The 27991-nt window shown below is 38.0% G+C and overlaps 1 protein-coding gene across 4 annotated transcripts in view; it reads right to left on the reverse strand.

The window, feature by feature from the left end:
- LOC124596547 (alanine--tRNA ligase, cytoplasmic) overlaps positions 1 to 27991 on the reverse strand; it is a 186340-nt gene that overhangs the window by 73607 nt on the left and 84742 nt on the right. For all 4 annotated transcript variants that reach the window (XM_047135725.1, XM_047135726.1, XM_047135728.1 and 1 more), the window contains exons 8-9: positions 18549 to 18675; positions 7156 to 7288 (exon numbers count right to left, since the gene is read on the reverse strand). In XM_047135725.1, coding sequence (XP_046991681.1) covers positions 7156 to 7288; positions 18549 to 18675 — 260 coding nt within the window. The remainder of the gene's footprint in view (positions 1 to 7155; positions 7289 to 18548; positions 18676 to 27991) is intronic.

Below are 27991 nucleotides of genomic sequence, written 5' to 3' on the forward strand. Positions count from 1 at the left end.
TACCCGTCACAATTGCTCCATGGCACCTGTGAGTTAGTCTCACGTTGGTTACTGTAAGAACACACAGGCAGTGATATCCGCTCACTGCAGTCAGAGCCAAGGTGATTTCTTTCTGTTTATGGCGAAGCGTCTGCTGCAGTGTCCACACTCAGCCAACATAAACAAATCGCGGCGGCATTGGGCACTGCTAATCGCTGCACTTGTCGCGAGCCTCGACAACAAGAGCGCACTGTCTCTGCTAATGATACTATGGAGTTAATACATCTTACTTAACGTAATATGCAGATCGTGGGTTGGGTAAAAATTCAGTTTGTAACTTCCCATCACATTAAAATACTTTACAGTCATATTGTATGCAATATTTACTGTCGGTTGTCTCTCTAATGTTAATAGTATTGATTCAGATTGTGCGTGGACACGAAAACACACACACACACACACACACACACACACACAGTCATTGATTCCAGTGAGGGTGACAACTACTGTGTGTTGAACAACACATGCACCAGTCAATTCCTCAGTTGGCGTCGAGTGGATGAGATTTTTCAATTACCTTGCATTGCAAGAATTGTAAGTAGGAGACTGACAGTAAATGGACTTTTATCTAAAGAGCTGTGACAAAGCAAAGCTTGACCGACTATCAGATAATTGTCCACATGGATTTTGTGGACGAGTATACTTTTAGTAACCAACCCACCCATGATCATTACATAAGATTTCTCAAAGGCGTAGGGGCATTGATTTCATTAAGTCGTCGACAGTGTAGCGTGATGGTTTACTTCCCACCATACATTTTCTATATTCGTCCAAAGGTCGCTTGCATTTGTAGGTCCACATGGCAATGACCGTGTTACCTCTGCCCACATATTCTCTATCTGGTTGATGTTCGGTGATCGTGGAACAAATGGCAACAGCTTTATCCTCTTCTGGCCCTGCACCAATCTCGCACTACTCTGCTATGATGGATGGGGCTCTGCTCCTGTAAATAAACTGTTATCTCGTTCGTTCATATATTTATATTTAAATAACATATTAGTAATAAGCACATTGTATTATTATTTTCCACAGTGTTTAAGAATTCAGGCCCTGTCATAAATAAGTGATCTAGATTCAACCGTCCGATTAAGAATGTGGTTTACCCAGTCTATCAAATGATGAGAGTCATATTCGTATATCCACATTAAGCCTGACTTACTCAATCTGATTAGAACGATCTGGTATCGAAGTGAAATTACAGAAATTGGATAATTTGAACGTCTGTATTGCAACAATGCTGCGCACATAAATTCCTATGATGGAGTAACAGGTAGCAACTGCCTAAGAAAAAGTAAGAAATGTGTCTACTAGCAGCAATGTAACGTAATTATAACCCATATTTATGTGATGGAAATACTGAATCGAACAACGCACATCTATTTCAGTGGTGGGAAGAAGCACCATATCGGATTTGCTGATGACATAATGACAATAATAATAATAATAATAATCCCGTGGGGAGGAAACGGGAAACCCTCCCCCATATGGGTGTTACCGAGGAAATCAAATACTTGGGGTGAACCAAATACTAACACAATCCTGAACGGCTACTCAATCCGTTGAACTCAAAATCCAGATACGTCTGACAGAAAACTACCGCTACTCTGGTCACCGTCTGTTAGCTCAATGAGCTCGGCTGAAAATATTTGCTTCCAAGGGCTTCAACACCCTCTGGTCCTGTCTGGTCCTGGAATCACCCAGCCAAACCAATGAAACTCAATCAAACATAAACTGTGCAAGCAAAGTCAACTTTACCCCAGGCAGTACACAACCCGGCTGTCGACAGGCGGCAGTTGGAATTTCGGAGTCTGAGGAGTCCAGGTTAGCACGGCAGAGAATATCGAAGGTCTCTGGTAAATTTCCCTACAAGCAAAAAACATGCACTTGAAAACTACAGGCAGCGCGGGATTAGCCGAGCGGTCTGAGGGGCAGTACTCATGGACTGTTCGGCTGGATCCGGCGGAGGTTCGTGTCCTCCCTCGGGCATGGGTGTGTGTGTGTTTGTCCTCAGGATAATTTAGGTTAAGTAGTGTGTAAGCTTAGGGTCTGATGACCTTAGTAGTTAAGTCCCATAAGATTTCACACACATAAGATTTTTTTTTTTATAACTAAACATCGATACATTGATCCAAGCACGAAAACTAAATAATTTCACAAAAGAAATCGACCAACAAAAAATTCTCATCCTTGCTCTTCACGAACCACGACTAACTGACAGTGAACCTTGCATTACGGAAACCATTGCATCTTCAAGAGCAAAATACAACAAAAGGTAGCGAAAGTCGTACCAATCTTCGGCATTGCTTTTCTCGAACACAGATCTATCACCAACCCTGTCAAAGAAATCACACCCATCAACAATCGACTCATGACTACGCTCATTCAGAGCCCCAGTAAAAAATATACACTCATCAATGCACATGCTCCCACCAACATCGAAAATAAGATAAACACCACAAATGTCGAAAAATTCTGGAACACACTCGAAAATACTAAGCGCAAAATTCACCAAGATGTCGTGAAAATACTAATGGGAGACTTCAACTCTCTATTTGGAACAGAAATAACCTGTAGAAAAACCATTGGTACAAATTCAACATACCGAAACGCTTAGACCAATGGCACACGTCTGACTGACTTTTGCCAACAATTCAACCACAAAAGGACGGCTTCCCACTTTAGGAAAAAACCAGTTCCCAGGTAATATTCTTGGCTACCAGGTGCAAGCTGCTTTCGTTCACTTTTCGAGACTCGCTGAAAGACAGATATTTAATTCTTTTGTAGCTGAGCTACAAGCAGGCACATGCAAACTAAATAAGGGAATTGTAAGACAACGCTCGAGCAAAATTCGTCTTGCTACTTACAGTAACCCTTAGTGTCAGAGCGAAAACCTTACGGTACTGCCAATTTCATAATGCCACTTTTGTTTTGTGCCGACACATTTTTTGTTGTTGTGAATACATAATTTTATCTATGAAATGCCACATTTTCATAATACTTGTGAATGATACAGGAAATGAAGTAAATACATATCTTTTCGAAGTCAAAAGTCGGTAATATCCTACTAATTCGTCTTACAGACACTTAATGCTTTATTAAGATAGACTGCTGTCGTTACGTTTCTGTAGTAAGCTGAATTTAATTTGTATTAGTACAGTGAATATTTTATTTGCATTTTCCATTAGTTTACTAAACGCAACACTAATCATCAAAGAGAAATTAATCAGCAGCTAAATTTTCTTTCGCAATATCTGTAATAATGTGACAATGCTACAGTTGTTTACAAATTCTACGCCCATAGAAACCTACTTGTTTTAATGATGTCATTAAACCATGGTAGTCTTAAGAGTATTTTCGTCTAGAAATGAATTGCCTTGACGGTTGATCGATCAAGAGCGGGAAAGGTAATATTTTACGAATATATGACGAGAGGGACAAGTGCTTTAGAGAGGACTTCCCTATCAATACAAGTGTCTGAGAGACGACTTTCCTATCAATCTCTTGGGTAGTTTTCTTTCTCAAATCAACAGAGTGAGTTATCATGCAGTAGCACAGGTGATGTAGTTTTGTTGCTCGACTTTCTTACACTGCGACCGAAAGGTGTCTCAGTTGTTGACAACAACTTCCAGCTGTGTTGCACACACCCCTTGGGGCAGAATTCGTAGTCCAAAACACACTTTTGGAGCTATCAGATGTAAAATATTATGTTCACACTACTCTTTGCTCTAGTCTACGTCTTTTGGTGGGGCTCAGCCTTTCATTTCTTCTTAGGAAGTTAACGATAAAGGCATCATAACACGTTGCCAGTAACAGTACTGCATAGGAATGCTCAATGAGCAACCTGATGACGTTCAATAATAGTCACTCCGTTGATTTTTGTTGTTTAGAATTAGGGAATGCAGTACTCCTACTTCTGAACTTTGCCTGTTGAATGCAAAGGTCGCATGATGGAAAAATGGTAATCTGTCACATATATCAGTAGTCTAGACTTCCTTAATGTGGAAAATCATTCATGCCAGAACGATCTTTGTTGAAACAAGAATATCTTTTTCTGGCGTATTTTTCCCAAAAGCACTCGCTCCAAACACAGTTCAAACCTTTCTAGCTGCCTCCTCTACATTCACCCCTGTCTTATACCAAAAGTAAACATTGTGTTGCAGATGTTACACCTTTTTCCACTTGCGACTCAATTTTACAATGCTTAACTGTAGTTCATGATTTTCAAGTATGCTCGAAAATGGCATTGATACATACACTGACAGCATGGCGCCGCCTTCACATGGGCGGCGTCGGATTTCAGGCGGCAGGTGGCGTCTGGCCGGTGGCCGGTAGCTGCTGCAGCGCGAGGAAACGCCCGAGCGTAAGCTGTTATGATTGCGACGCAGCCACGAGCTGTCCTGCGGAATTGTTTCTGGAATACTTATTATTGCGGGTGGGTTGAATGTTAAGTGAATTGCCTTCGATGTTCAATCAGACTCATAACTTTAGACCGAAATGAGGTAAAAAAAAAGTTGTTGGACGCGAACATGCGACTCTAAGTTAAGACTGCACGACGATTACCGCAAGACCACAGGCCCGTTTCATCCATATCATCTAGGAAGTAGACAACACTTCCGCATCTTACAGTGTTGCCAGATTGTGCAGATGGCCGGACTTAAGAGTTGTCAGGGGCGGTCAGTTTTATTGGACACCTTAAGTGAACGACTCGGACTTAGTCTCTGTGGCGGCCGGCCGGCGGTCAGTTTTTATGTCTAAGACTGTACATTCCTGTATAGGGGAAACATTTTAATTGAAAGTCAGTTGCCCAGTGTCGGCGAATAAATGCATGTCTGAAGGAACATTGCACTGTTCTTCTTAACAACACAGTCACTGCAAAATCATATTTATCCACCAACACTGGGAAAGCTACTTTCAGTTAAAATGGCTTCCCTGTATGGGAATATAAATAACGAATGTACGAGTACATGTTGTAGACACATGGTTAATGACATGAGGAAGTTTGGGCGTGGCCGTGAATCTTGCTCGAATAGCCTAATGGTAAGGCAGCCTCTTGTGGTAAGTGGTAAATCCAGGTTTGAGTCCCAGTCTGGCACCAATTTTTGTTTTCGTGATTCCTTTATGCAGCTGATGGTTGTCCAAATTCACAAATACGTATACACTGCATGTAAGACAAAGAATGTCGAGAACCACCTTCAATCAGAGATGCATTCAGTTCGCTGGTGGAAAAGTGCTGTCGTTTTTCAGCAGAACAAACTGGAAAAAAGGCGGTTTTGGAAAAAAAAGTTGTTGAACAGTCAAAAAGCTCACAATTGACACTTTTTTCTATACAGTCAATTCCAAATAACTGAGGCTTCATTTATATTCACTCATACAGTGTGACAACCTTTTAAATTTGAGAGTCTGATCATTTACAAACAAAAATTCATGCAAATTTCGACAAAAATAGAAGCAAATTTTGCCAGTAAGAGATGCTGCAGTTTCCAGTTTATAGTTGCAGACAACTTGTAAAGGAACCAAACTGTATCTACCAGGTTGAAGGTATGAAAGAGAAGCACTAGATGTTGAGGGAGTGGGACAGAATTTTAGGTTATCCCTGATGTTATTTGAACTGTACAATTTGCAAGCAGTAAAGGAACCCAATGCATAATTCGGAAAGGGAGGAAAAAGAATAACTTTGAGGTTTGCCATTGACATCGTAATTTTGTCAGAGATGACCAATTACTTGATCCGTTGAATAGGATGAATGATGTGTTGAAAAGGGTGGTGCAAGTGAATACCAACAAAAGTAAATCAGGTGTAATAGAATATCAGTTGAATTAAATCAGGTGCTACTGAGGGAATTAGAGTAGGAAATAATACACTAATAGTTGTGATATTTAGCTGATGGAGAGAGGATATAAATGCAGGTTGCCAGTTGCAGGAAAAATGTTTCTCAAAAAGAAAAATTTGTTAAAATCAGACATATGTTATGAAAGTAATAAGAGTACGGGATACAGTACAGGATTTAGATCTGTCCTATCAATTAAATGCAAAAAAAAAGAATATACAGTTGTTAATTTTCATGCATCAATAAATGAAGACAACAGCAAAATATTGTCTGTTTATACAGTTGGTTACACAATTCAGCAGAACGATTCACAATCATAAAATAGCTATAATAGTAAGAGTCCTGAACAATTTAAAGAGAAATTTCCACATAAAACTCATTGTAGGAAAGGCAGATTCAACCTAGGTTTCACTGGAAAATGGTAGCTTACGAAACATTCAACAATTTCTTGAACACTGTTTATCAGTCAGACCCTAAGAAGGTAGGTTACTAGATAACATAAGGAACAACACATTTCAACACGAATTAATACCTCATTTAGTAAGCACAAGAGTAACACATACATGCACCCAACTACAATGACCGATCATTCATTCTGAGAACACAGTTCTAAATGAGCTAATTAACCTGTTGCTACTGCCCACATAAATCTTCCTAAATAACCACTGTGGTAAATATAGAGAATTTCAAGCACATATGAAGGCTTACCAACATTTGTTCTTACCAAAAGCTCCTTGTGAAGAGACCACAAAAAGAAGAACATGATGATAGTAGATGATGTGCCCTTCACCGTGCATCATAAGACAGCTTGAAGAGCACTTATGGCAATATTGGTGTACTAAATGTACTGTCAACGTTAAACCACAAATTTTCTTTATATATACTCAAAACAATATGTCTGCAAATATTTCAAAATAGCTTACATTTTACAGCCATCTACACTGATGCTCACTGAAGTTCAATTAACTTAGAAAGAACAGAATTCTCCATATTGTGTCCCATGATGTCATGGACTACTTACAGAATTAAAGTCCACCACAAAGCTTACTATAAAAAAAAGAAAAGGAGGTTATAAACTTCAGTAACAACTCAGGCCCTTCCATCCCTTCCGTCTATGAGACATCTGAGGATGACAAATCTAAAGCCATACGTACGGAGATTCGCTGGTATCTGATATAAATAGAAAGTTTTATTTATCCACTAATAATAGAAAAAGATACTTCTATAACAATTGGACCGAGATGAACTGCTTCTGAATTTTCAAATGCAGAATTAAATGGCATTCTTACCTGGGACAACCTTGGAATTCTCAAGTTTGTCCACGGTACGATTCAGTAAGTTCCGACCACGAGACAATGTTTTAAGAAACTGTTCTTCTTCTTCATTAATAATGTCTATTATGCTTTGTGGATCACTTTTTACCTGGGAAAAAATGAAGAATGAACTTTTAGAACACTTCACTTAGTTAATAATCTAATAACAAGTGCACATTAGTGAAGGAATTACTCAGAATGCTGATTTATGTTGATAAGGGAAGTGGTTGGTCTTTGTAAACACACATAACATGGGGGAGGGTTGGAGTGATTGATTTTAGCGTAATTAAGCCTTTTGAACAGGGATTTCAAGGACAGTAATGCCTGGAAAAATTTCTTACGCACAAAACAATACAAAAAAATTATTAAATCTTTAAAGATTCCAGAACAAATACATGAGTTCCCAATATCATACACACAAGGTACAAAGTATCAACACCGGGTAGTAGCAACACTTTAATGATTATTTACTTCCACTAAATGTCTCCTACTGATGACAGTGTGGTATCCCTACAACAATTCTGATTATTCATGATTTTCTATGCAGCACTTAGCAACCCCTCATTGTCAATGCCAGTAAACAGGAAAGCAAGGTAATTTATTCAATGGAAGCAGTGATACTTAAGATGCCTTTAAAAAAAAAAAACAACTCAAATTCTCTCAATAAATACAGGATATAAGGTAGAGGCTGACAGTAAAACCCAGTAAAAAATAAACTGCTTTGAACTAATGCCTACATTTAATGAATACTTCCATTGGGCCAAGAGAAATTTCAATACAACCGAAAAACGTGTAAGCTAAGGACTAACAACAAAATGCCATGAGAGATGTCAAATGATTTTCTTTGCAGAGTGAATGATCATAATGGGTAACAGAGTAAACGAAACTCTACAAATTTAAACGAAGTACAGAAATATCTGCAGACTTACGCAATGACCAATTGCATCAGTGGTTACCGAGCTACGCAATGTAATTAGTTTCGAGTTAGTTTTAAGTTTTTTCTTTCAGCGATCAGTGCATCGTCCTAGTGCAGGAGGAGAGAATTATGTCGAGAGTAACAGGTACCAAATGAAGAAACGGGCCGCACCTCGAGTAAACAATTTAGTTATAAGGATATTTATAATGAAGGTCATAAGGCAAATGAAATATGCATCGTCGCAGTGTCTCTCCTTGACAATTATCAGTACCTATTTGCTGCAGAGTACACATAAACATTTAAGCATGAGATTTTACAAAAACCAGTTAATTTTTTATATAATTGTCACCTGAAAGCTTGAATAATTACATTTCCAGTTATTTGAAAAAGATAAGTCTATGATCGTTAAACATCATGTTTTACACTAACCTACACGTGAATTGAAGTAAACAGCACTAGCACATGTAGAAACAACACGACAATGATTAGTCGGTACACACTATTTCAATGAACCAAAGTTCTTGGCAACTAGTCCATGACTGTACGAGCAACAGTTCCCCATAAATCATTGAACCAGTAGATGAGTATTTCCCTTCTTCCGTCCCAAACAAAGGAAGCGGTGTCAAGTCTAGTCAGGCCAGCAATGCGCAATGTTTTAGACCTATTTCGAATGTTTTTCTCCCTCATCTACCTAAGAAAGAAATGAGCTCCCATAAGTGATAAAAGCCTATCTATAAAATGAAGCAAAAATGTACCGTATGCTTGTATTGTGTCATAAAAATGTTATTTGTAATTAATTTATATATGTGATGTGAACAAAGATAAGTTAAAGGTAACAAACAAACTGTAGTAACAGAACCCAGTTAATGAACATTTCATAATGTTCTAAAATTTAAGAAATTTATGTTTGTAATATAAGCAATGGGTGGAATGTCAGCCATAGGTATAAGTTGTCACATTATGTATATTGTTGTAACTCAAAACTTGTATGAATTTTCATTGGAAACCAAACTCTATATGAAGAAACGAACTTTAAGGCCAAGCAATTTATACTATGTTTTGGATGGCTATATGTGTCTTTCAACAAGCGGACGGTCAGGTGTGGTGAAATGAACATGCGTGTGCAACGAAATAACTTCCAAGTTTCATGGCTCACAACGCTTGACACATTGACAAATGAACTATAGTTGTTCGAGCCGGTACTTATGAACGGATGGTCAGGTACTGTTGCTGTAGCAACCCATTCCACATCAAACGGTCCCTTCCCTACAGCCTAGGTCTTCGTGGCAAACAAATCTGCTCCAGTCCGGAATCCTTGAACCATTACACCAACAACCTGAAAACAGCTTTCGCATCCCGCAACTACCCTCCCGACCTGGTACAGAAGCAAATAACCAGAGCCACTTCCTCATCTCCTCAAACCCAGAACCTCCCACAGAAGAACCCCAAAAGTGCCCCACTTGTGACAGAATACTTCCCGGGACTGGACCAAACTCTGAATGTGGCTCTCCAGCAGGAATACGACTTCCTCAAATCCTGCCCTGAAATGAGATCCATCCTTCATGAAATCCTCCCCACTCCACAAAGAGTGTCTTTCCGCCGTCCACCTAACCTTCGTCACCTCTTAGTTCATCCCTATGAAATCCCCAAACCACCTTCCCTACCCTATGGCTCCTACCCTTGTAACCGCCCCCAGTGTAAAACCTGTCCCATGCACCCTCCCACCACCACCTACTCCAGTCCTGTAACCCAGAAGGTGTACACGATCAAAGGCAGAGCCACGTGTGAAAGCACCCACGTGATTTACCAACTGACCTGCCTACACTGTGAAGCTTTCTATGTGGGAATGACCAGCAACAAACTGTCCATTCGCATGAATGGACACAGGCAGACAGTGTTTGTTGGTAATGAGGATCACCCTGTTGCTAAACATGCCTTGGTGCACGGCCAGCACGTCTTGGCACAGTGATACACCGTCCAGGTTATCTGGATACTTCCCACTAACACCAACCCGTCAGAACTCCGGAGATGGGAACTTGCCCTTCAGTATATCCTCTCTTCTCGTTATCTGCCAGGCCTCAATCTCCGCTAATTTCAATTTGCCGCCACTCATACCTCACCTGTCTTTCAACAACATCTTTGCCTCTGTACTTCCGCCTCGACTGACATCTCTGCCCAAACTCTTTGCCTTTACAAATGTCTGCTTGTTTCTGTGTATGTGTGTGTGTGTGTGTGTGTGTGTGTGTGTGTGTGTGTGTGTGTGTGTGTGAGCGTGAGTGTGTGCGCGCTCGAGTGTATACCTGTCCTTTTTTCCCCCTAAGGTAAGTCTTTCCGCTCCCAGGATTGGAGTGACTCCTTACCCTCTCCCTTAAAACCCACATCCTGTCGTCTTTCCCTCTCCTTCCCTCTTTCCTGATGAAGCATCCGTTTGTTGCGAAAGCTTGAATTTTGTATGTATGTTTGTGTTTGTTTGTGTGTCTATCGACCTGCCGGCACTTTCGTTTGGTAAGTCACCTCATCTTTGTGTTTAGATATATTATTTATTTATTTTTATTACAACATAACTACCTTGGGGAATCCCATTCTCCTGAAAATAGCAATCAAAAAGGCATCACCAACATGGTATTGGAAGTACCAGTTCTTCAAGAAGGATTGGATAAGAAGAGGCAGAGTCGAGCGGAGGGTCTGAATCAGAGGCTCAGATGGTTCTGTGACCTTGTAGGCTACAGATTCCTCGACCTGCACCATAGGGTGGCTGAGTTTTTAGATTAGAGGATCTTGGGCAAACACAAAAAGGGTTTCCAATTTCAAAGAGTTCAGGTTGAACACAGGAAGAACATAGATCCAGCAACCATCGATATAACAGTTGTAAAATGTCGGAGCTGTGGTGGTAAAGAACCAGAGCTCCAAGCGCTAATAGGAAGTACTGATACTCAAATCTTTATAGGCACCGAAAGCTGGCTAAAGCCAGAGAAAAGTTAAGCCAAAATTTTTGCGAATGACCTAATGGTTTTCAGAAAGGATAGGCTAAACACAGTTGGTAGTGGTGCATTTATTGCTGTTAGAAGTAGTTTATCTTGCAGCGAAATTGAAGTAGGTAGTTCCTGTCACTTACTATGGGTAGAGGCCATTCTTGGCAATCAGAATAAAATAAGAATTGCATCCTTTTACTGACCTCCCAACTCAGATGAAACAACTGCTGAAAGGATCAGAGAGAACTTAAGTCTAATTTCAAACTCGTACCAGACTCACAATTTTAGTGGGTGGTGGCTTCAACTTACAATGATATGTTGCAAAATATGTTTCATTCCAGAGATACACATAAAACATCATCTGAAATTATGCTAAGCACATTCTCCGATTATTATTTCGAGCATTAAATTTATGAGCTCACTCAGATAGTAAACAGTTCTGAGAACGCACTTGACCTCTTAGCCACAAATAATTTTGAACAAATAACGAGCATCAAAATGGCTAAGTGATTACTGAACTCATGGTTATCATAGCAAGACTGAATATTTTAACCTCCAGGTTCTACAAAAATAAACAAAAAATATACTTATTTAAATAAAAAGATAAAAATTGACCTCATGACTTTCTGAGATACTATTTCCACACCTTCCAAATTAACACTGTAAGAGTAGACGAGATGTGACTTTTATTCAAAGAAATAGTATCAACCACAACTGAAAGATTTGTATCAAATAAATCAACAAACGACAGAGTTGACCCCCTGGGTACATGAAACAGTAAGAACACTGTTGCATAAACAAAAAACATGCAAAATTTAAACAAACATGAAATCTCCAAGATTGCTGATCTTTTAGAGAAGCACAAAAATTAGCGCAGACTTCAACATGAGATGCTTATAATAGTTTCCACAACGAAACTTTGTCTCGAAATGTGGTGGAAAATTCAGAGAGATTCTGGTTGTATGTAAAATATGCTAGTGCCCAGACATACTGCCAATATGAGTAACTTAGAAGTAGATATCCCGGAGTAGTGAAGTAACTTAAATAATTTAATAAAAGCAAGCCTTCTGGTCTGGATTGTATACTAATTGACTGGAAAGCTGCACAGGTCACGCCAATATTCAAGAAAAGCACTAGGAGTAGTCCACTAAATTACAGGCCCATACATTAACGTCAATATGCAACAGGATTGTGGAACATATATTGTGGTGAACATTATAAATTACCTCGAAGAGAACAGTCTATTGATACACAGTCAACACGGATTTAGAAAACATTGTTCTTGTAAAACACAACTAGCTCTTTACTTCTGCGAAGTGCTGAGTGATATTGACAAGTGATTTCAAATTGATTCTGTATATCTAGATTTCCATAAGGCTTTTGATACTGTACCTCACAAGCGGCTTTTAGTCAAATTGCATGCTTATGGAATATCATCTCAGTTATGTGACTGGATTTGTGATTTCCTGTCAGAGGGGTCACAATTCATAGTAACTGATGGAAAGTCATTGAGTAAAACAAAAGTACATATGGATATATAACTGTTCTCGAAAGAACAGGTACCATTGATGACCGTGCGGCTTCTCTAGAATAAATGATAATTAATTGAAACCCTCAGCTGCTGACAGGTGTTGTTGACATACCTCGATGGGAACAGCCGAAAATGTGTGCCCCAACTGGGACTCGAACCCAGGATCTCCTGCTGACATTGCAGACACACTATCTACCTGAGCCACCAAGGACACAGATGAATAGCGCAACTGCAGGGACTTATGCTTCCCATGAGACCCACATTGCCAACCGTTCACAATCTACATACGTAATGTTCCTAACACATATTTGTCCATCCACTCATTACTTGCGCACACTATGGTGACGATTCCCATAAGAGTTCAGGCAACCTGTGCGCATTCGCACAGATGAAGGGTCAATGGCCGGGTAGCCATTTAACTATATATGAAGATAGTAACTGTTCTCGAAAGAACAGATACCATTGAATTATTATTATTATTATTATTATTATTATTATTATTATCATCATCTTCTTTCCTTTCTCAGACCTTAGGTCTGGTTAAAAATGGAAAGTGACGCGGACCTTGATCAAGCGTGACTTCTTTTAACTGTACGGTATGTTACATTGCATTTAGGAACTTTCGGGTAATTGAACATGTATCGATAATTACAGATTTCTGTAGTTGTATATATAAGTTCGGATGTAGCTGTATTGCGTTGATGTACTGGTGGATATTGTGTGGTATGACTCCTGTAGTTGATAGTATAATTGGTATAATGTCAACTTTATCCTGATGCCACATGTCCTTGACTTCCTCAGCCAGTTGGATGTATTTTTCAATTTTTTCCTCCTGTTTTCTTTTGTATATTTGTTGTATTGGGTATGGATATTTCGATTAGCTGTGTTAATTTCTTCTTTTTATTAGTGAGTATGATGTCAGGTTTGTTATGTGGCGGTGTTTTATCTGTTATAATGGTTCTGTTCCAGTATAATTTGAATTCATAATTCTCCAGTACACTTTGTGGTGCATACTTGTATGTGGGAACATGTTGTTTTATAAGTTTATGTTGTAAGGCAAGCTGTTGATGTAATATTTTTGCTACATTGTCATGTCTTCTGGGGTATTCTGTATTTGCTAGTATTGTACATCCGCTTGTGATGTGATCTACTGTTTCAATTTGTTGTTTGCAAAGTCTGCATTTATCTGTTGTGGTATTGGGATCTTTAATAATATGCTTGCTGTAATATCTGGTGTTTATTGTTTGATCCTGTATTGCAATCATGAATCCTTCCGTCTCACTGTATATATTGCCTTTTCTTAGCCATGTGTTGGATGCGTCTTGATCAATGTGTGGCTGTGTTAGATGATACGGGTGCTTGCCATGTAGTGTTTTCTTTTTTCAATTTATTTTCTTCGTGTCTGTTGATGTTATGTGATCTAAAGGGTTGTAGAAGTGGATATGAAATTGCAGTCGTGTAGCCGAAGTACTTATATGAGTGATTGCTTTGTGTATTTTGCTAGTTTCTGCTCGTTCTATAAAGAACTTTTTAAATTGACTACCTGTCCATAATGTAGGTTTTTTTATGTCGATAAATCCCCTTCCTCCTTCCTTTCTGCTTAATGTGAATCTTTCTGTTGCTGAATGTATGTGATGTATTCTATATTTGTGGCATTGTGATCGTGTAAGTGTGTTGAGTGCTTCTAGGTCTGTGTTACTCCATTTCACTACTCCAAATGAGTAGGTCAATATTGGTATAGCATAAGTATTTATAGCTTTTGTCTTGTTTCTTGCTGTCAATTCTGTTTTCAGTATTTTTGTTAGTCTTTGTCTATATTTTTCTTTTAGTTGTTCTTTAATATTTGTATTATCTATTCCTATTTTTGTCTGTATCCTAGATATTTATAGGCATCTGTTTTTTCCATCGCTTCTATGCAGTCGCTGTGGTTATCCACTATGTAATCTTCTTGTTTAGTGTGTTTTCCCTTGACTATGCTATTTCTCTTACATTTGTCTGTTACAAAAGCCATATTTATATCATTGCTGAATACTTCTGTTATCTTTAGTAATTGGTTGAGTTGTTGATTTGTTGCTGCCAGTAGTTTTAGATCATCCATGTATAGCAAATGTGTGATTTTGTGTGGGTATGTTCCAGTAATATTGTATCCATAATTTGTATTATTTAGCATGTTGGATAGTGGGTTCAGGGCAAGGCAGAACCAGAAGGGACTTAATGAGTCTCCTTGGTATATTCCACGCTTAATCTGTATTGTCTGTGATGTGATATTATTTGAATTTGTTTGGGTATTAAGTGTGGTTTTCCAATTTTTCATTACTATGTTTAGGAACTGTATCAATTTAGGATCCACTTTGTATATTTCCAATATTTGTAGTAACCATGAGTGGGGTACACTATCAAAAGCTTTTTGGTAATCAATGTATGCGTAGTGTAGCGACCTTTGTTTAGTTTTAGCTTGATATGTCACCTCTGCATCTATTATCAGTTGCTCTTTACATCCTCGTGCTTCTTTGCAGCAGCCTTTTTGTTCTTCATTTATAATTTTGTTCTGTGTTGTATGTGTCATTAATTTCTGTGTAATGACTGAAGTTAATATTTTGTATATTGTTGGTAGGCATGTTGTGGGGCGATATTTTGCTGGGTTTGCTGTGTCTGCTTGATCTTTAGGTTTCGGTTTGCTGTGTCTGCTTGATCTTTAGGTTTCAGATAAGTTATTCCATGTGTAAGTGTATCAGGGAATGTGTATGGGTCTGCAATGTAACTGTTAAATAATTCAGTTAGATGTGAATGTGTTGAGGTGAACTTCTTTAGCCAGAAATTTGCTATTTTATCTTTTCCAGGGGCTTTCCAATTGTGAGTAGAATTAATTGCTTGGGTGACTTCATGTTGCAAAACTATCACTTCAGGCATTTGTGGTATCATCTTGTATGTGTCTGTTTCTGCTTGTATCCACCGTGCATGCCTGTTATGTTGTACCGGGTTTGACCATATGTTGCTCCAGAAGTGTTCCATGTCTGTTATGTTTGGTGGATTGTCTATTTTAATGTGTGTGTTATCTATTGTCTGGTAAAATTTCTTTTGGTTTGTGTTGAATGTTTGGTTTTGTTTCCTTCTATTTTCACTTTTTTTGTATCTTCTAAGTTGTTTGGCCAATGCTTGTAATTTCTGCTTCTTTTCATCTAATTGCTCTATCGCTTCTTGTTGTGAGATTTTACCTAACCTTTTTCGTTATTTTTTTCTGACATTTCATTTCTTATAAATTGTTTTAGCTGTCCGATGTCTTTTCTCAGTTTTTCTATTGTGATCTGTAGCCTGTGTTGCCATGCTGGTTTTGTGGGTTTCTTCTGCGTGTTGGTTGGTTCTGATCTCTGCCTAGTGTGTATATTTAGTGTAGTGAGTGCTCCTACACAAACCAGTAGTTGTAACTCTTCCATAGTTGTGTTTTCATTTATTTTGTTGTGTATGATTGTGTTGATAGTTTTTATTGTTGTTTCGACTTTTGGGTTATTTGGCGGTCTATGCAAGAATGGTCTAATGTCTGTATTTGTGTCTTTGTATTCTATATATGTCAGCTGAAATTTTTCTTCTATATCTAACATGTGTGTCACTTCATGTTCTATTTGTGCTTGTTCTGGTGGCTGTCTTAAGATGTCGTTTTCCTCTGATTGTTTAATTGATGCGTGTTGTTCTTTGTTTGTTTGCTCTGGGATGTTTGAGTCCATTGCTATATTTTCTTCTTCTTCTGATTGCACATTGTTTTGTTCCAGTATTTGTTGTACTTGTTGTTTGATGTTTTCTAATTCTGACTGGGGTATCCTGTTATTTTTTATTATTACACGGATCTGATCAGCTAGTCGTTGTTCTGTTAAAAATTTTAATTCTGGGTATCTGGTAATAAATGTTGTGTATACTTGGGATCTGTATCCAGTTGTGTTGGTTCCTAAGTTTGTTGCTTGGTAATAACAGAACATGAGGTGTCGGTTAACTTCATCTGACCATCTCATCCTCTGTCTTTGTTTTCCTTCTAGAGTGGTTGCAGGAAGCATATCCTGCAAAACACCTCTATTTGGATTTAAATCATTTTCCAGTTGGCTAGCAGTGTCGTTACCATTGTGGGCGGGCATAGGGTTCAAGCGTCGTCCCCGACCATGACGGCATTGTCCAAGGCTTCTTTAGTTCTGTCCTGAACCAACTAATCACACTAAAAGGGGGGTTAGCCCTATTAGTGGTTTGTTCTTTTTGTCGCCTTTTACGACTGGCAGAACATACCGGAGGCCTAGTCTTTTCCCGGGCCTCACGGGAATTTATTATTATTATTAATAATATTATTATTACCAATTTGATTGGACTTTCTTTGGTGCAGAAGCAGTCAAAAAATATTTTTGTTAAACTGTTTGTGTTCATTCTGAGGATGTCTCTATAAAAATCAGTTCTTCTTTTCCTCATTGTGTATGAGAGTTTTTCAGTAGTTTGGTAAAGGGTTTTGGTTTTGATGTGAAGTAGTTTGCATGTGAATAATTTTGCTGTGCAATCTAGGCCCAAGACTTTTTCTTAATATCTTCCTTTCTTTGGTCTCCTGCCTTTCACCTGAACCACGGCTGGTGGTGGACAATGTGTCAGCTGCATACAAGGCTTTCAGTTTGATTACTGTATTCTAATGTCTTATTTTTGAATTCCCTACAAGGGACTTCTTGTTATGTGTTTTTGCTGAGTTGGAAAGTCAGTTCAACTTTCTACTTCTAGATTCCATTACTTTTTTCTATGTCTGTTTTTTGTTCTCCCATACGTTTTCTAGGGCGCAGTTAAATAGCAGTGGGGAGAGTCATTTCCTTGCTGTACACCAGTTTATGTCTCAAAAGGGTCCGAGAGTTTTCCCATAAATAAATAAATAAAAAGGGGGACAAGACAGAGAGGTTCCAGCTCAAAATAAAAACCAAATGAATAAATCAAATCACTGAAGAAGAAAGGAAAGAAAGATCAGAAAGAATGAAAAGATACTGGGCTAACTGAAAGGCACAGAGCATTAAAAATTAATTGATTTAATGTGCCACAAAGAACGTTGAAATGGAAGAAGAAGAAGAAGAAGAAGAAGAAGAAGAAGAAGAAGAAGAAGAAGGTATATGGATTTCTACAGTCTTTAAAAAGGGGTTTTATTTTGTGAGCAAGAGACAAAATTTTTATATTACTAGGACCAACTTCCTGAATGGCCAATGTTCAGTGTCACCTTTCGCACTCTCCCATCCCCCATCCGTCAATTACAGTGTGTCACCGAATGTTACCTCTAATTTTCTTTAACACAAATTGTAGGTCTTTCCTCACATACAGCATAGTGTCAACTAACAAAACTGTTTGTTATTCTGACAGGAGACTCCTGCTTGTAGCATCTGTCAGGGAGAGGTGTTCAGTGGATCATACTTGCCTTTCAGAAGATTATGTTAGTCAATAGGATACAATTTATTTGCCTAAATGGATGAGGGAAGGTGACCTAGATGCAGTAATAAGGGAAGATTGTAGTTCAATGTCCATCGACACCTAGATCATTAGGGGTGGACCACTGGCTCAGATAGACTAGGAATCCACAATGAATTTGCTGAAGGAACCATCTTCAGGTGTAATTTAGGAAAAACATGGAGACCCTTAATCAAGACCATTGGAAAGAAATTTATTTATTCCTTTCAAACAATCTCTGTTTCTTAATATGCCACTGTTTTTGTAGAAAGCTATAACACTTGTGTCACTGTGACGATTAAAAATGTCCACATAGAAGAAACACACATATCTCTGCCTCCTAAAGAGCAATACATTCTATAACAGGTAAGCACTAATTCTAACCAAACTTGGAAAAAGAGACAGTATACACTTCAAAAAATACATAATAAAATTAAAATAAACTGCAAAGGTTCCACAAAAAACTGAGCACAAGTAATTAGAAAATAGATGTACTAACTACCTCAGGAAACGTTTCTCCTAATAAATCAACCACTGTGTGAACCAAAGAAGCAAAGAACCTAGGCTTTGCATTTAATTTTTCTGTAGCATAACGAACAGCACGTCGCAATATCCGTCGCAGCACATAACTAGAACATAAAAAAAAAAAAAAAAAAAAAAAAACACCTTTAGCAATCAAAGAATAATTTAATAATTTATAAATAAAATAAGAAAAATCAATTCAGAACATTTAAAATTTATTGACATCATACTGGAGTACAATGTTAATCATTTCATAGAGGTTTAGCTATTCCTGGAGCAAGTGACTTAAGTGACATAATTTTCCAATATGAAAGCTATTTCAACTACAAGCTACAACAAATGGCAAAAGTTCAGGAATGCTCCGGAGTGTGTTGGGATCCTCAGTGTTTGTGTTGTACATTAATAAAATGATAGACAATATTCACAGTATCATCCTAGTTTTTGCATATGATGCCATTAATTATAGTAAAGTACTGTCCAGAAAAGCTACACAAATATTCAGTCAAATCTTTATAGGATCTTAAAGTGTTGCAAAAATTGGCAACTGACTTTAAATAGTCAGAAATAGAGCGTTTTGCATCTCTCAAAACGAAAAAATGCAGAATCCTATTACTAAAATATCAATGAGTCACAGCTGTAATCAGTTGACTCATATTTAGGTGTAACAATTTTTGGGATATGAATTGAAGTAATACCACAGGCTCTGTTGTAAGTAAGGCTGGGCCAGACTTCAGTTCATTAGTAAAATACTAGATAACTGTATTCAGTATCCAAAGGAAATTGCTTCCAAAACGCTGTTAAACCCATCCTAGAATATTGGTCAAGTGTATGGGAGCCATTCCAAATATGCCAATTTCGGGATACTGAATATATTCAAAGATGATCAGGACAAAGGGTCACAGGTTTCACACATGCGAGAGAATCACAAAGATGCTAAAAAATCTGAAGTGGTACATTCTTGAAGGTAGACATCAACTATCTTGTAAAAGTTTGTTTGCAATGAAACGAGGAATTTACAGATATATTACAACCTCCTATGTATCATTCCTGTATGAACCATGAAGACAAGTTCACACTAATTACAGTGCAACAGAGGCATTCTAGCTATCCTTCCCACACACTGTACTTGAATGGGATGAGAAGAAGCTCTAATATGAGGGGTCACCAAAAAAACTGGAATCATTTTTGAAAGCTAATATTTTGAATTTTTTTTTTTTTTTATACGAAACTACCTTATCCCCTTTGAAATACACTCTATAGCAACTAATATATTTGTCCCACTGGTGCTTCCACTGTTCAAAACATTTTGTGTAGTCATCTTTAGAAATGGCTGACAGTTCTGCCCTGATTTTTTCTTAACTTCTTCAATGTAGTCAAATCGGTGTCCTTTGATGCCTCTTTTCATGCATGAAAATAAGAAGTAGCAAGGAGCCAGGTCAGCTGAGTATGGTGTATGGGGGCAGTGGAACCATGCAATTTTTAGCCAAAAACTGTCTAACAGTGATGGCTGTTTGTGCAGAAGCCTTGTCGTGGTGAAAGAACCAGTCTACTGTCTGCCACAAATTTGCTGAACTGAGCTCCAAAGTAACCCACCAATCTCTGACAGTTGATCAGTTGTCTGTCGACGGTCTGTGAAACAAGCTCTTGAATTTATTCAATATTTTCATTGATTCGGGTTGATGATGGATGTCCAGAATGAGGTTTGTCATCAACTGACATGTCATCATTTTTAAATCGAGCAAACCACTCATACACTTGAGTTTTTCCCATAGTGTCATCTTAGAAAACTGTTTTCAACACTAAAATAGCTTCAGCAGCAGTTTTACTGAGCAGAGAACAATATTTCACAGGTGCACATTGTTCACTTGAACTTGCCATCATAAAAAACAAAAGAAGAATAAAATGACACTAGTAAAAACGAACACTGCAGATGAACATACCCAGCCAGGTCGACAACACAGGCAGCAGTGAACTGGCAAGGAGTTGTGCTATACATGTTTAGTGGCAGAAATACTTACTACACAAGCTCCACCCATAGCAATATTACTCCAGTTTTTTCTTGGGTACCCTCTCGTAAGTTGTACAACAAGAGGATCCCTTTGCCACATACTTCACAGTTGTTTGCAGGGTATAGATATAGAGTACAAATGGGTGTGGACTACTTCACTTTAACTGCTTGTCATGGACCTCACGGTGTACAACAGCCAACACTGATGCTTCACAACTGGAGGAAGGTATTTACTGTTTATTGGTTTTAATGGTTTTGGAAATACCCATTATTGTTCCACCCTCATATACTTAAAATGAGGCAAATTCTTATTGCTACTGAGACAACATACAAAGCCAATATATCTGGTTATTTTCTGTGGAATGTCATAGGCAGTTACAGCTGTTGATTACTTCTAGTAATAAATTGCCAACTTGTTTCTGTCAATTCTCTTTTACATCACACCACAATAAGCACAAGTGTAGAACTCTACAATTCCATGAAGATGAACTCATAGGTTGTCTATTGTTAGGTAACAGAATGTAAACAGACTCAAATTTAGGATCCAACTCTACCACTTAACAAAAAGTGTGAGTATGAATAATGCTGTGGTGTTATAAATATGGAAGCAGTTACTCACATAATAGCCACTACTAAAGTATTTACATAATAATGTGGGTTTTTATTTATAAAGTCATAGGATTATTCCAAGCTACAATGTAATTGATAGCAGCTGGCAGCGAATCACTCTAGTCATGTGGTCTATAGATGACAACAAATCTGTTTGCAGTCACTGAGCTCATTTCAGAGGAGAGTTGGTAACTAAGAGCACAGAAAAAAATTGTCCAAAGACCAAAATTTACATATTCATTTGTTATGTAAAACGAATTTTTTGCAAATCCTATCAAAAATTTAATAATAGCTTCCAAGTTATCATTGGTGATATTCTGTGACTGGTTAAATTTCCCATGCAGTCTTACTGTGACAAAGCACCATAGGTACATATTAGCATATTTTTAGAGTGTACAGACATCTGTGAGGTCCAACATTCCAAACCCCTCCCCCTCCCCTTCCCCCTAACCTCCGCCAATGACTCCCACCATCTCTAATGACCTCCTTGGTGGCAGAATGTTAAACCCTAATATTCCTTCCTTTTTTCCTTCTACTAATGACAACATGCTTGACCTAAATCTGCCTCAAGTGGGCTGTTTCTCTTCTCACCACTGAGAAATGCATAAACAGGGGTGGGTAACATTCACAGTGATGAGAAACTGAGATTCTTGCAGCATGAGACAGGTTTTATGAATTTAGTAGGTTTCTTGGCTCCAACAACAGTTCGTCGAGCATTTGTACGATTCTCCCACATTGTCTAAACAAACCTGCGAAAAATTGTGCATTTCTTCTTCAAGAAAAGGAAAAATACTGAGTATATATGGACTGGGGGAAAGGAATGAAAAAGAGAAGCACCTGGTAGAATTTTGCACAGAGCATAATTTAAACATCACTAACACTTGGTATAACAATCATGAAAGAATGCTGTTAGTTACGTGTTCCATTGATCAATCTCACGGAAACCGTTGATGATGTAGAACGTGTCAACTGCATAAGAAATGCACACATGAATCAAGGTTTTTAAGCTTAAAGTTTTTATCATATATCACATCCCATTAAATGGCACAAAATGCAAATTACACCTATACATTCATTTATTCCTATTCAAGAATTCATCTATGGTATAGAAGGAATTGTCAAGGATATATGATTTCAATTTATTTTTGAAACTATTACTGCTTTCTGTGAAGACATTTTATTTCATCTGGAAATTTATCGAAAAGTTTTACAGCAGCATATTTTTCCCCTTTCTGTGTCAAAGACAGGTCAAGCAGAGGACAATGTAAGTCTGTCTGTCTTCTAGTATTATAATCATCAATGTCACTGTTGTTTTTAAACAGGTCCATGCTGCTGAGAACCACTTTCATTACTGAGTAAATGTACTGTGAGGCTGTTGTAAGAATTCCTAACCTTTTAAACAGATGTGCGACTATGAGCCCCACACATAATTCTGACCACTTTCTTTGAAGCAGTGAAAACTTTTTGCCTAAGTGTTGAGTTACCCCAAAATATTAATCCATATGAAATCCAAGTAAAAATATGTTAGCTTGCTAATTTCTATATCCTCAAAATTATTAATTATTCTGATTGAAAAAGCCACTGATCCTAGTCGTTTTAGGAGATCCAAGATATGAATTTCCAATTAAGATTCTCATGTACATGTACAACCAAAAACTTAGTATGCTCTACCCTGGCTACTTACTTTTGCCATAGAAAGTTTGCAGTATAAAATCAGATGTACTGTGTTTTTTCAAAGTTCAGAGCAAGTCCATTCGCAGAAAACAGATCAATAACCTATCCAAAGAAATTGTTTGTATCATTTTCTATTGGAGTTTCTTTTACTGGATTAATAATGATGCTTGTATCATCATCGAACAATGTCAGTTAACTTCTTGTTTCAGATAAGAAGGGAAGTCATTTACATATTTTAATAACAGAAGGGTACCCATGATCGAAGCCCATGGAACACCTAATGTATTTTCACCCCAGTTAGATGAAGTGGGATACTTTCTTAAGTCACTTAATCCATATAAAGAAACTTTTTCTTCCTTTTCTGTAGATATGACTTAAACCACTCATATGCTGTTCCATTTATACCATAGAATTGTAATTTCTGTAACATAATGACATGGTTCACACAATAAAATGCTTTGGACAAGTCACAGAAAATTCCTACTGATGACGTCTTACTATTTAGATGCTCTATTATGTGTGCAGCAAAATTGTATATTGCTGTTCCCGTAGAACAGCATTTTTGAAATACAAACTTTGATTTACTAAGTATCCCTTTACTGTTGAGATGGCTAACCACTCTTGAGTACATTACTTTCTCGACGATTTTTGAACATGATGTAAGCAAGGTTACTAGCCACTAATTATTGACATCTGTGGCATCCCCTTTCTTGTAGAGAGGCTTGACAATGTCATATTTTAACCTGTCTGGGAAAATACCTTGTGTTAACGATTCATTATATGTATGACTCAGAACAACAGCTTAACTGCTCCACATTGTTTTAATATCTTGTTGGAGAAGTCATCTACTCAAAGAGAATTTTTTTTAAAAAGATTTAATGATTTTTCCTTATTTCACAATGGGTTGTTAGATGAAAATTAATCTTAGAAGGATTTCTCAAAACTGATCTTCCATGTACTGCTTGGCTTTTTCTTTTGAACTATTCTCATCAATTTTTTCACCTATACTTAAGAAATGGTGGTTAAATACATTAGCTACTTTTGTATTATTTGTTAAGATTGTCTCATTGTATTTAATAGTAATACTACCTGCACCAGTCATTACTCTCGCTTCCAACAACATTCCACACTGATTTGATTTTATTGCCCTAGTTGTTAATTTCATCTCTAATATACATATTTTTTGTATTATATTGTATTATATTGATACATATTTTTTGATTTTATGACAACTTGTCTCAGTATGTTACAGTAATTTTTATAGTGTAAAATTACTTTTGGGTCTTTACTAATTCTTGCTGTCTCATACAATTTTCGTTTTATTCCTGAAGACACTTAAATACCTATAGTAATCCAAGGATTCTTTGAAAACTGTTTGGTCTTACATTTAGTAATTTTTTTGGGGCAACAATGTTCAAAAACGGATATAAATTTATCAAGAAATATGTTACATTTATCATTAGCATTTGGTTCATTGTATACATCGCCCCAATTAACATTTCTTAAACTTTCTCTGAGGTGCTCTATAGATACCAGGTTGACCAGCATTACACTTTTACTTAATGGTTTCTAAACTGTACACCCTGTTAGGTTTTGTACGTTAACCAATTGTGCATCATGGTCTGATAATCCATTTATCACTGGGAGAGCATGACAGATTAATAACTTCTTTTTGTCTGACAGACACCATAACATGGTGTGAATAGCTCCCAATCTCCTAATTGGGACCTATACACTGTTGCTAGTATCAACACTACATTATCTAGCTGTAGTTCACATGCAAAAACCTCAAAGTGCTGACCAACACAAAATTTGCTTACTTCTATAGTTCTGTACTTATACACTTGTTTTGTGTACATGGCAACTCCTCCTCTGTCCATGATGGATCTGCAAGTATAAGAAGCTACATTATAATAATTTATACTGACACTTTCCATCCCCACAGTTACATAGTGTTCAGACAGACAAAATATATTGATCTCATTCTTATTCTTATTTCTGAGATCATCTAAACACACTAACAGCTCATCTACTTTATTTTGTATTCCCCTGATATTTTGACGAAGTAAATTGATACTACCCTTAGCTTTATCCTATTTAGTGTACACGAAGTTTCTTTTATTCTACTTTTCTTGAGTGTTGTCTGTCTGGACTTTGGCTTGAACCTAAATAAACCTGCCTGCCTGATGCCATTAACCACAGGGATCATCCCTTGTGTGACTGTGAACCCACTTACAATATCTGCTAGTAGAGAAGCCAGGGTTGCCACAAGTTTCCCGATGTGAAATTCCCTGATATTTTCCTGATTTCCAGACAAGTTTTAACATTTTTCCCTGCCAAATTTTGAGATGTCAAGGGTAAGTTAAGACGTAAGTTGACAATCTGTCTCTGCAGCTACAGTACAAGAAACAATAGTGCAAACAAGGAAATACCCAAAAAACAGCTTGCAAGCAGATGGTGTTTCCTTATGTGAGCAAAAATCTTAAGTACTAACATCATCATCTTCTGTAATGAACTGTTTTTAGATGGAGAAAGCAAGCCAAATGGTATGTATTTTTCATTAAGACCACTGATGTTATTTTATCTCAAGAAAATGAAACACATTTGCTGACAAAAATACGTGTTTCCTTGGAGTCACAACAGATTTAAATTGCCTTCACCTACTAACTTCAGTAAAAAGTAGGCATCTTGAAAGAAGTGTATAAGGCGGGGAAGAATTGTGTAAACCAACACTGTAGGTGATCACCAATAAAATGTTGGTTCTACTATACAGGGTGTTACAAAAAGGTACGGCCAAGCTTTCAGGAAACATTCCTCACACACATATAAAGAAAACATGTTATGTGGACATGTGTCCGGAAATGCTTAATTTCCATGTTAGAGCTCATTTTAGTTTCGTCCACCTACGCTCAATGGAGCTCGTTATCATGATTTCATACAGGATACTCTACCTGTGCTGCTACAACATCTGCCTTTACAAGTACGACACAACATGTGGTTCATGCGCGATGAAGCTCCTGCACATTTCAGTCTAAGTGTTCGTACGCCTCTCAACAACAGATTCGGTGACCGATGGATTGGTCGAGGCGGACCAATTCCGTGGCCTCCATGCTCTCCTGACCTCAACCCTCTTGACTTTCATTTATGGGGGCATTTGAAAGCTCTTGTCTACGCAAGCCCGGTAACAAATGTAGAGACTCTTCATGCTCGTATTGTGCATTGCTGCATCAGCGCATCAGGGATTCCATGCGACAGAGGGTGGATGCATGTATCCTCGCTAACGGAGGACATTTTGAACATTTCCTGTAACAAAGTGTTTGAAGTCACACTGGTACGTTCTGTTGATGTGTGTTTCCATTCCATGATTAATGTGATTTGAAGAGAAGTAATAAAATGAGCTCCAACATGGAAAGTAAGCATTTCCGGACACATGTCCACATAATACATTTTCTTTCTTTGTGTGTGAGGAATGTTTCCTGAAAGTTTGGCTGTACCTTTTTGTAACACCCTTTATTTGTTACTGTTGGTTATTACTCACTGTGTTACATCTATTATTCTAAAGGTATTGTGTGATTTTTCTTTCAAGAAATACATTAGTACATAGCGTACAAACTACCATCAACTGACAATTTTCTTATTCTTATTGTCCATAATTTCTAACGTACTTTTGAAGTGTCAAAATGTACTAGAACAAACAAAATGTCTATAAAGCGCCACAATGTACAATGTTCTTGTGGTGAGATAGTTGCAATTCCTGGAAGCCATTGCCCATGGCCTCTGGCCTGCTGTGGCATTGTGCCACACACAAACAGACCTGGCCTGTGGACAGATTGGTGAGACTAGATTCAAGAGGCAGGGCCTACACGTTAGTGGGAACCAAATGGATCCAGATCGGCAGGCTTAATCCATTATAGATACCCACAGAAACAGCCTGTGGTTTTGTCCAGTCAAGGAAATCCAATCATATGGCCAGCTGTTCACAAGCCACAGACAGAATATTGATGAAATGAGACCAGGGTGATCAATCCATGCAACAGGTAAGTTATTGAAATACGCTGAGAATCAATAATAACGAGGATAAGTAGCAACTCACCATAAAGAAGATGATCACTGAGCTGCAGGCAGCCACATACAAAAGACAATCACACTCTCACAACTAATTTTTCAGCCATTACTTTTGTCAGAAAATGAGAGCACACACACACACACACACACACACACACACACACACACACACACACACACACGAGCGCCGTCTCTGGCTGCTGCATCTACACTCTCTGAGAATCAGATTCAGACAAACTACTACTCATGCCTCGCTGCCTCTCATTGGCAGCTGCTAGGCTAGTGACAAGAAGTGGTGGCAGCACTAACTGCAAGCTGAGGGGAATAGTAGGACGGGGAGAAATGGTAGTGATGAGGAGAGTAGGGAAGCGATACTCAGATGTACCCAGCCAGTGACAATGCACACCTCAGTAAACAAACCATTTCATCTACTGAGACAAAAAACGAGATTTTTCCAGTGTTTTTTCAAATTTCCCTGATTTCTCTGACGTGTTTGAAATTCCCTGTTTTCCAGAACCTGTGCAATCCTGGAAGCTAACTTTTCTTTCCCCTTCCTATTTAGGTGCATGCCATGTGTAATGTATCCCCATCTGCCAATAGCAGCAACTGAAACAACACTTATGTGAGATTATGCCTGTGTCTGTTCAGCTCACCGCTGAAAGACCTCCACAAATCACACACTTGTGTGCCCAGTTTCTGCTCCTATTTTAGACAGGTCACTCCTAATACTACATCTTGGAGTCCGACCCAGGCAGTTTCCTGCTCCCCCAACTATAATGACCTGATCTTCCTTCTCAAAGTCCCTGCATAGCTGACCTAAGTTTTTTGTCACCTGGCTAGCTAAGGCTAGCACTTGGTTTCACAAAACTTGTCACCTGGTATCTTGCACCAAATTTCTCCTGAAGCTGCTGGCTTACACCCCTTCCATGACTGCTACCTAGAAGCAGAATTCTTCTTTTGCTATTCTGATTTGATCCCGACCTGTCTTTTTTCTTTAAGCTAATATTCTGTTTCAACCTACATTCAACTGTATCTGGATGAAGCCCTCTCTCCATTACTTCAGACAG

The sequence above is a fragment of the Schistocerca americana genome, chromosome 2, assembly GCF_021461395.2.
Source record: "Schistocerca americana isolate TAMUIC-IGC-003095 chromosome 2, iqSchAmer2.1, whole genome shotgun sequence".
NCBI classification, from domain to species: Eukaryota; Metazoa; Arthropoda; class Insecta; order Orthoptera; family Acrididae; genus Schistocerca; species Schistocerca americana.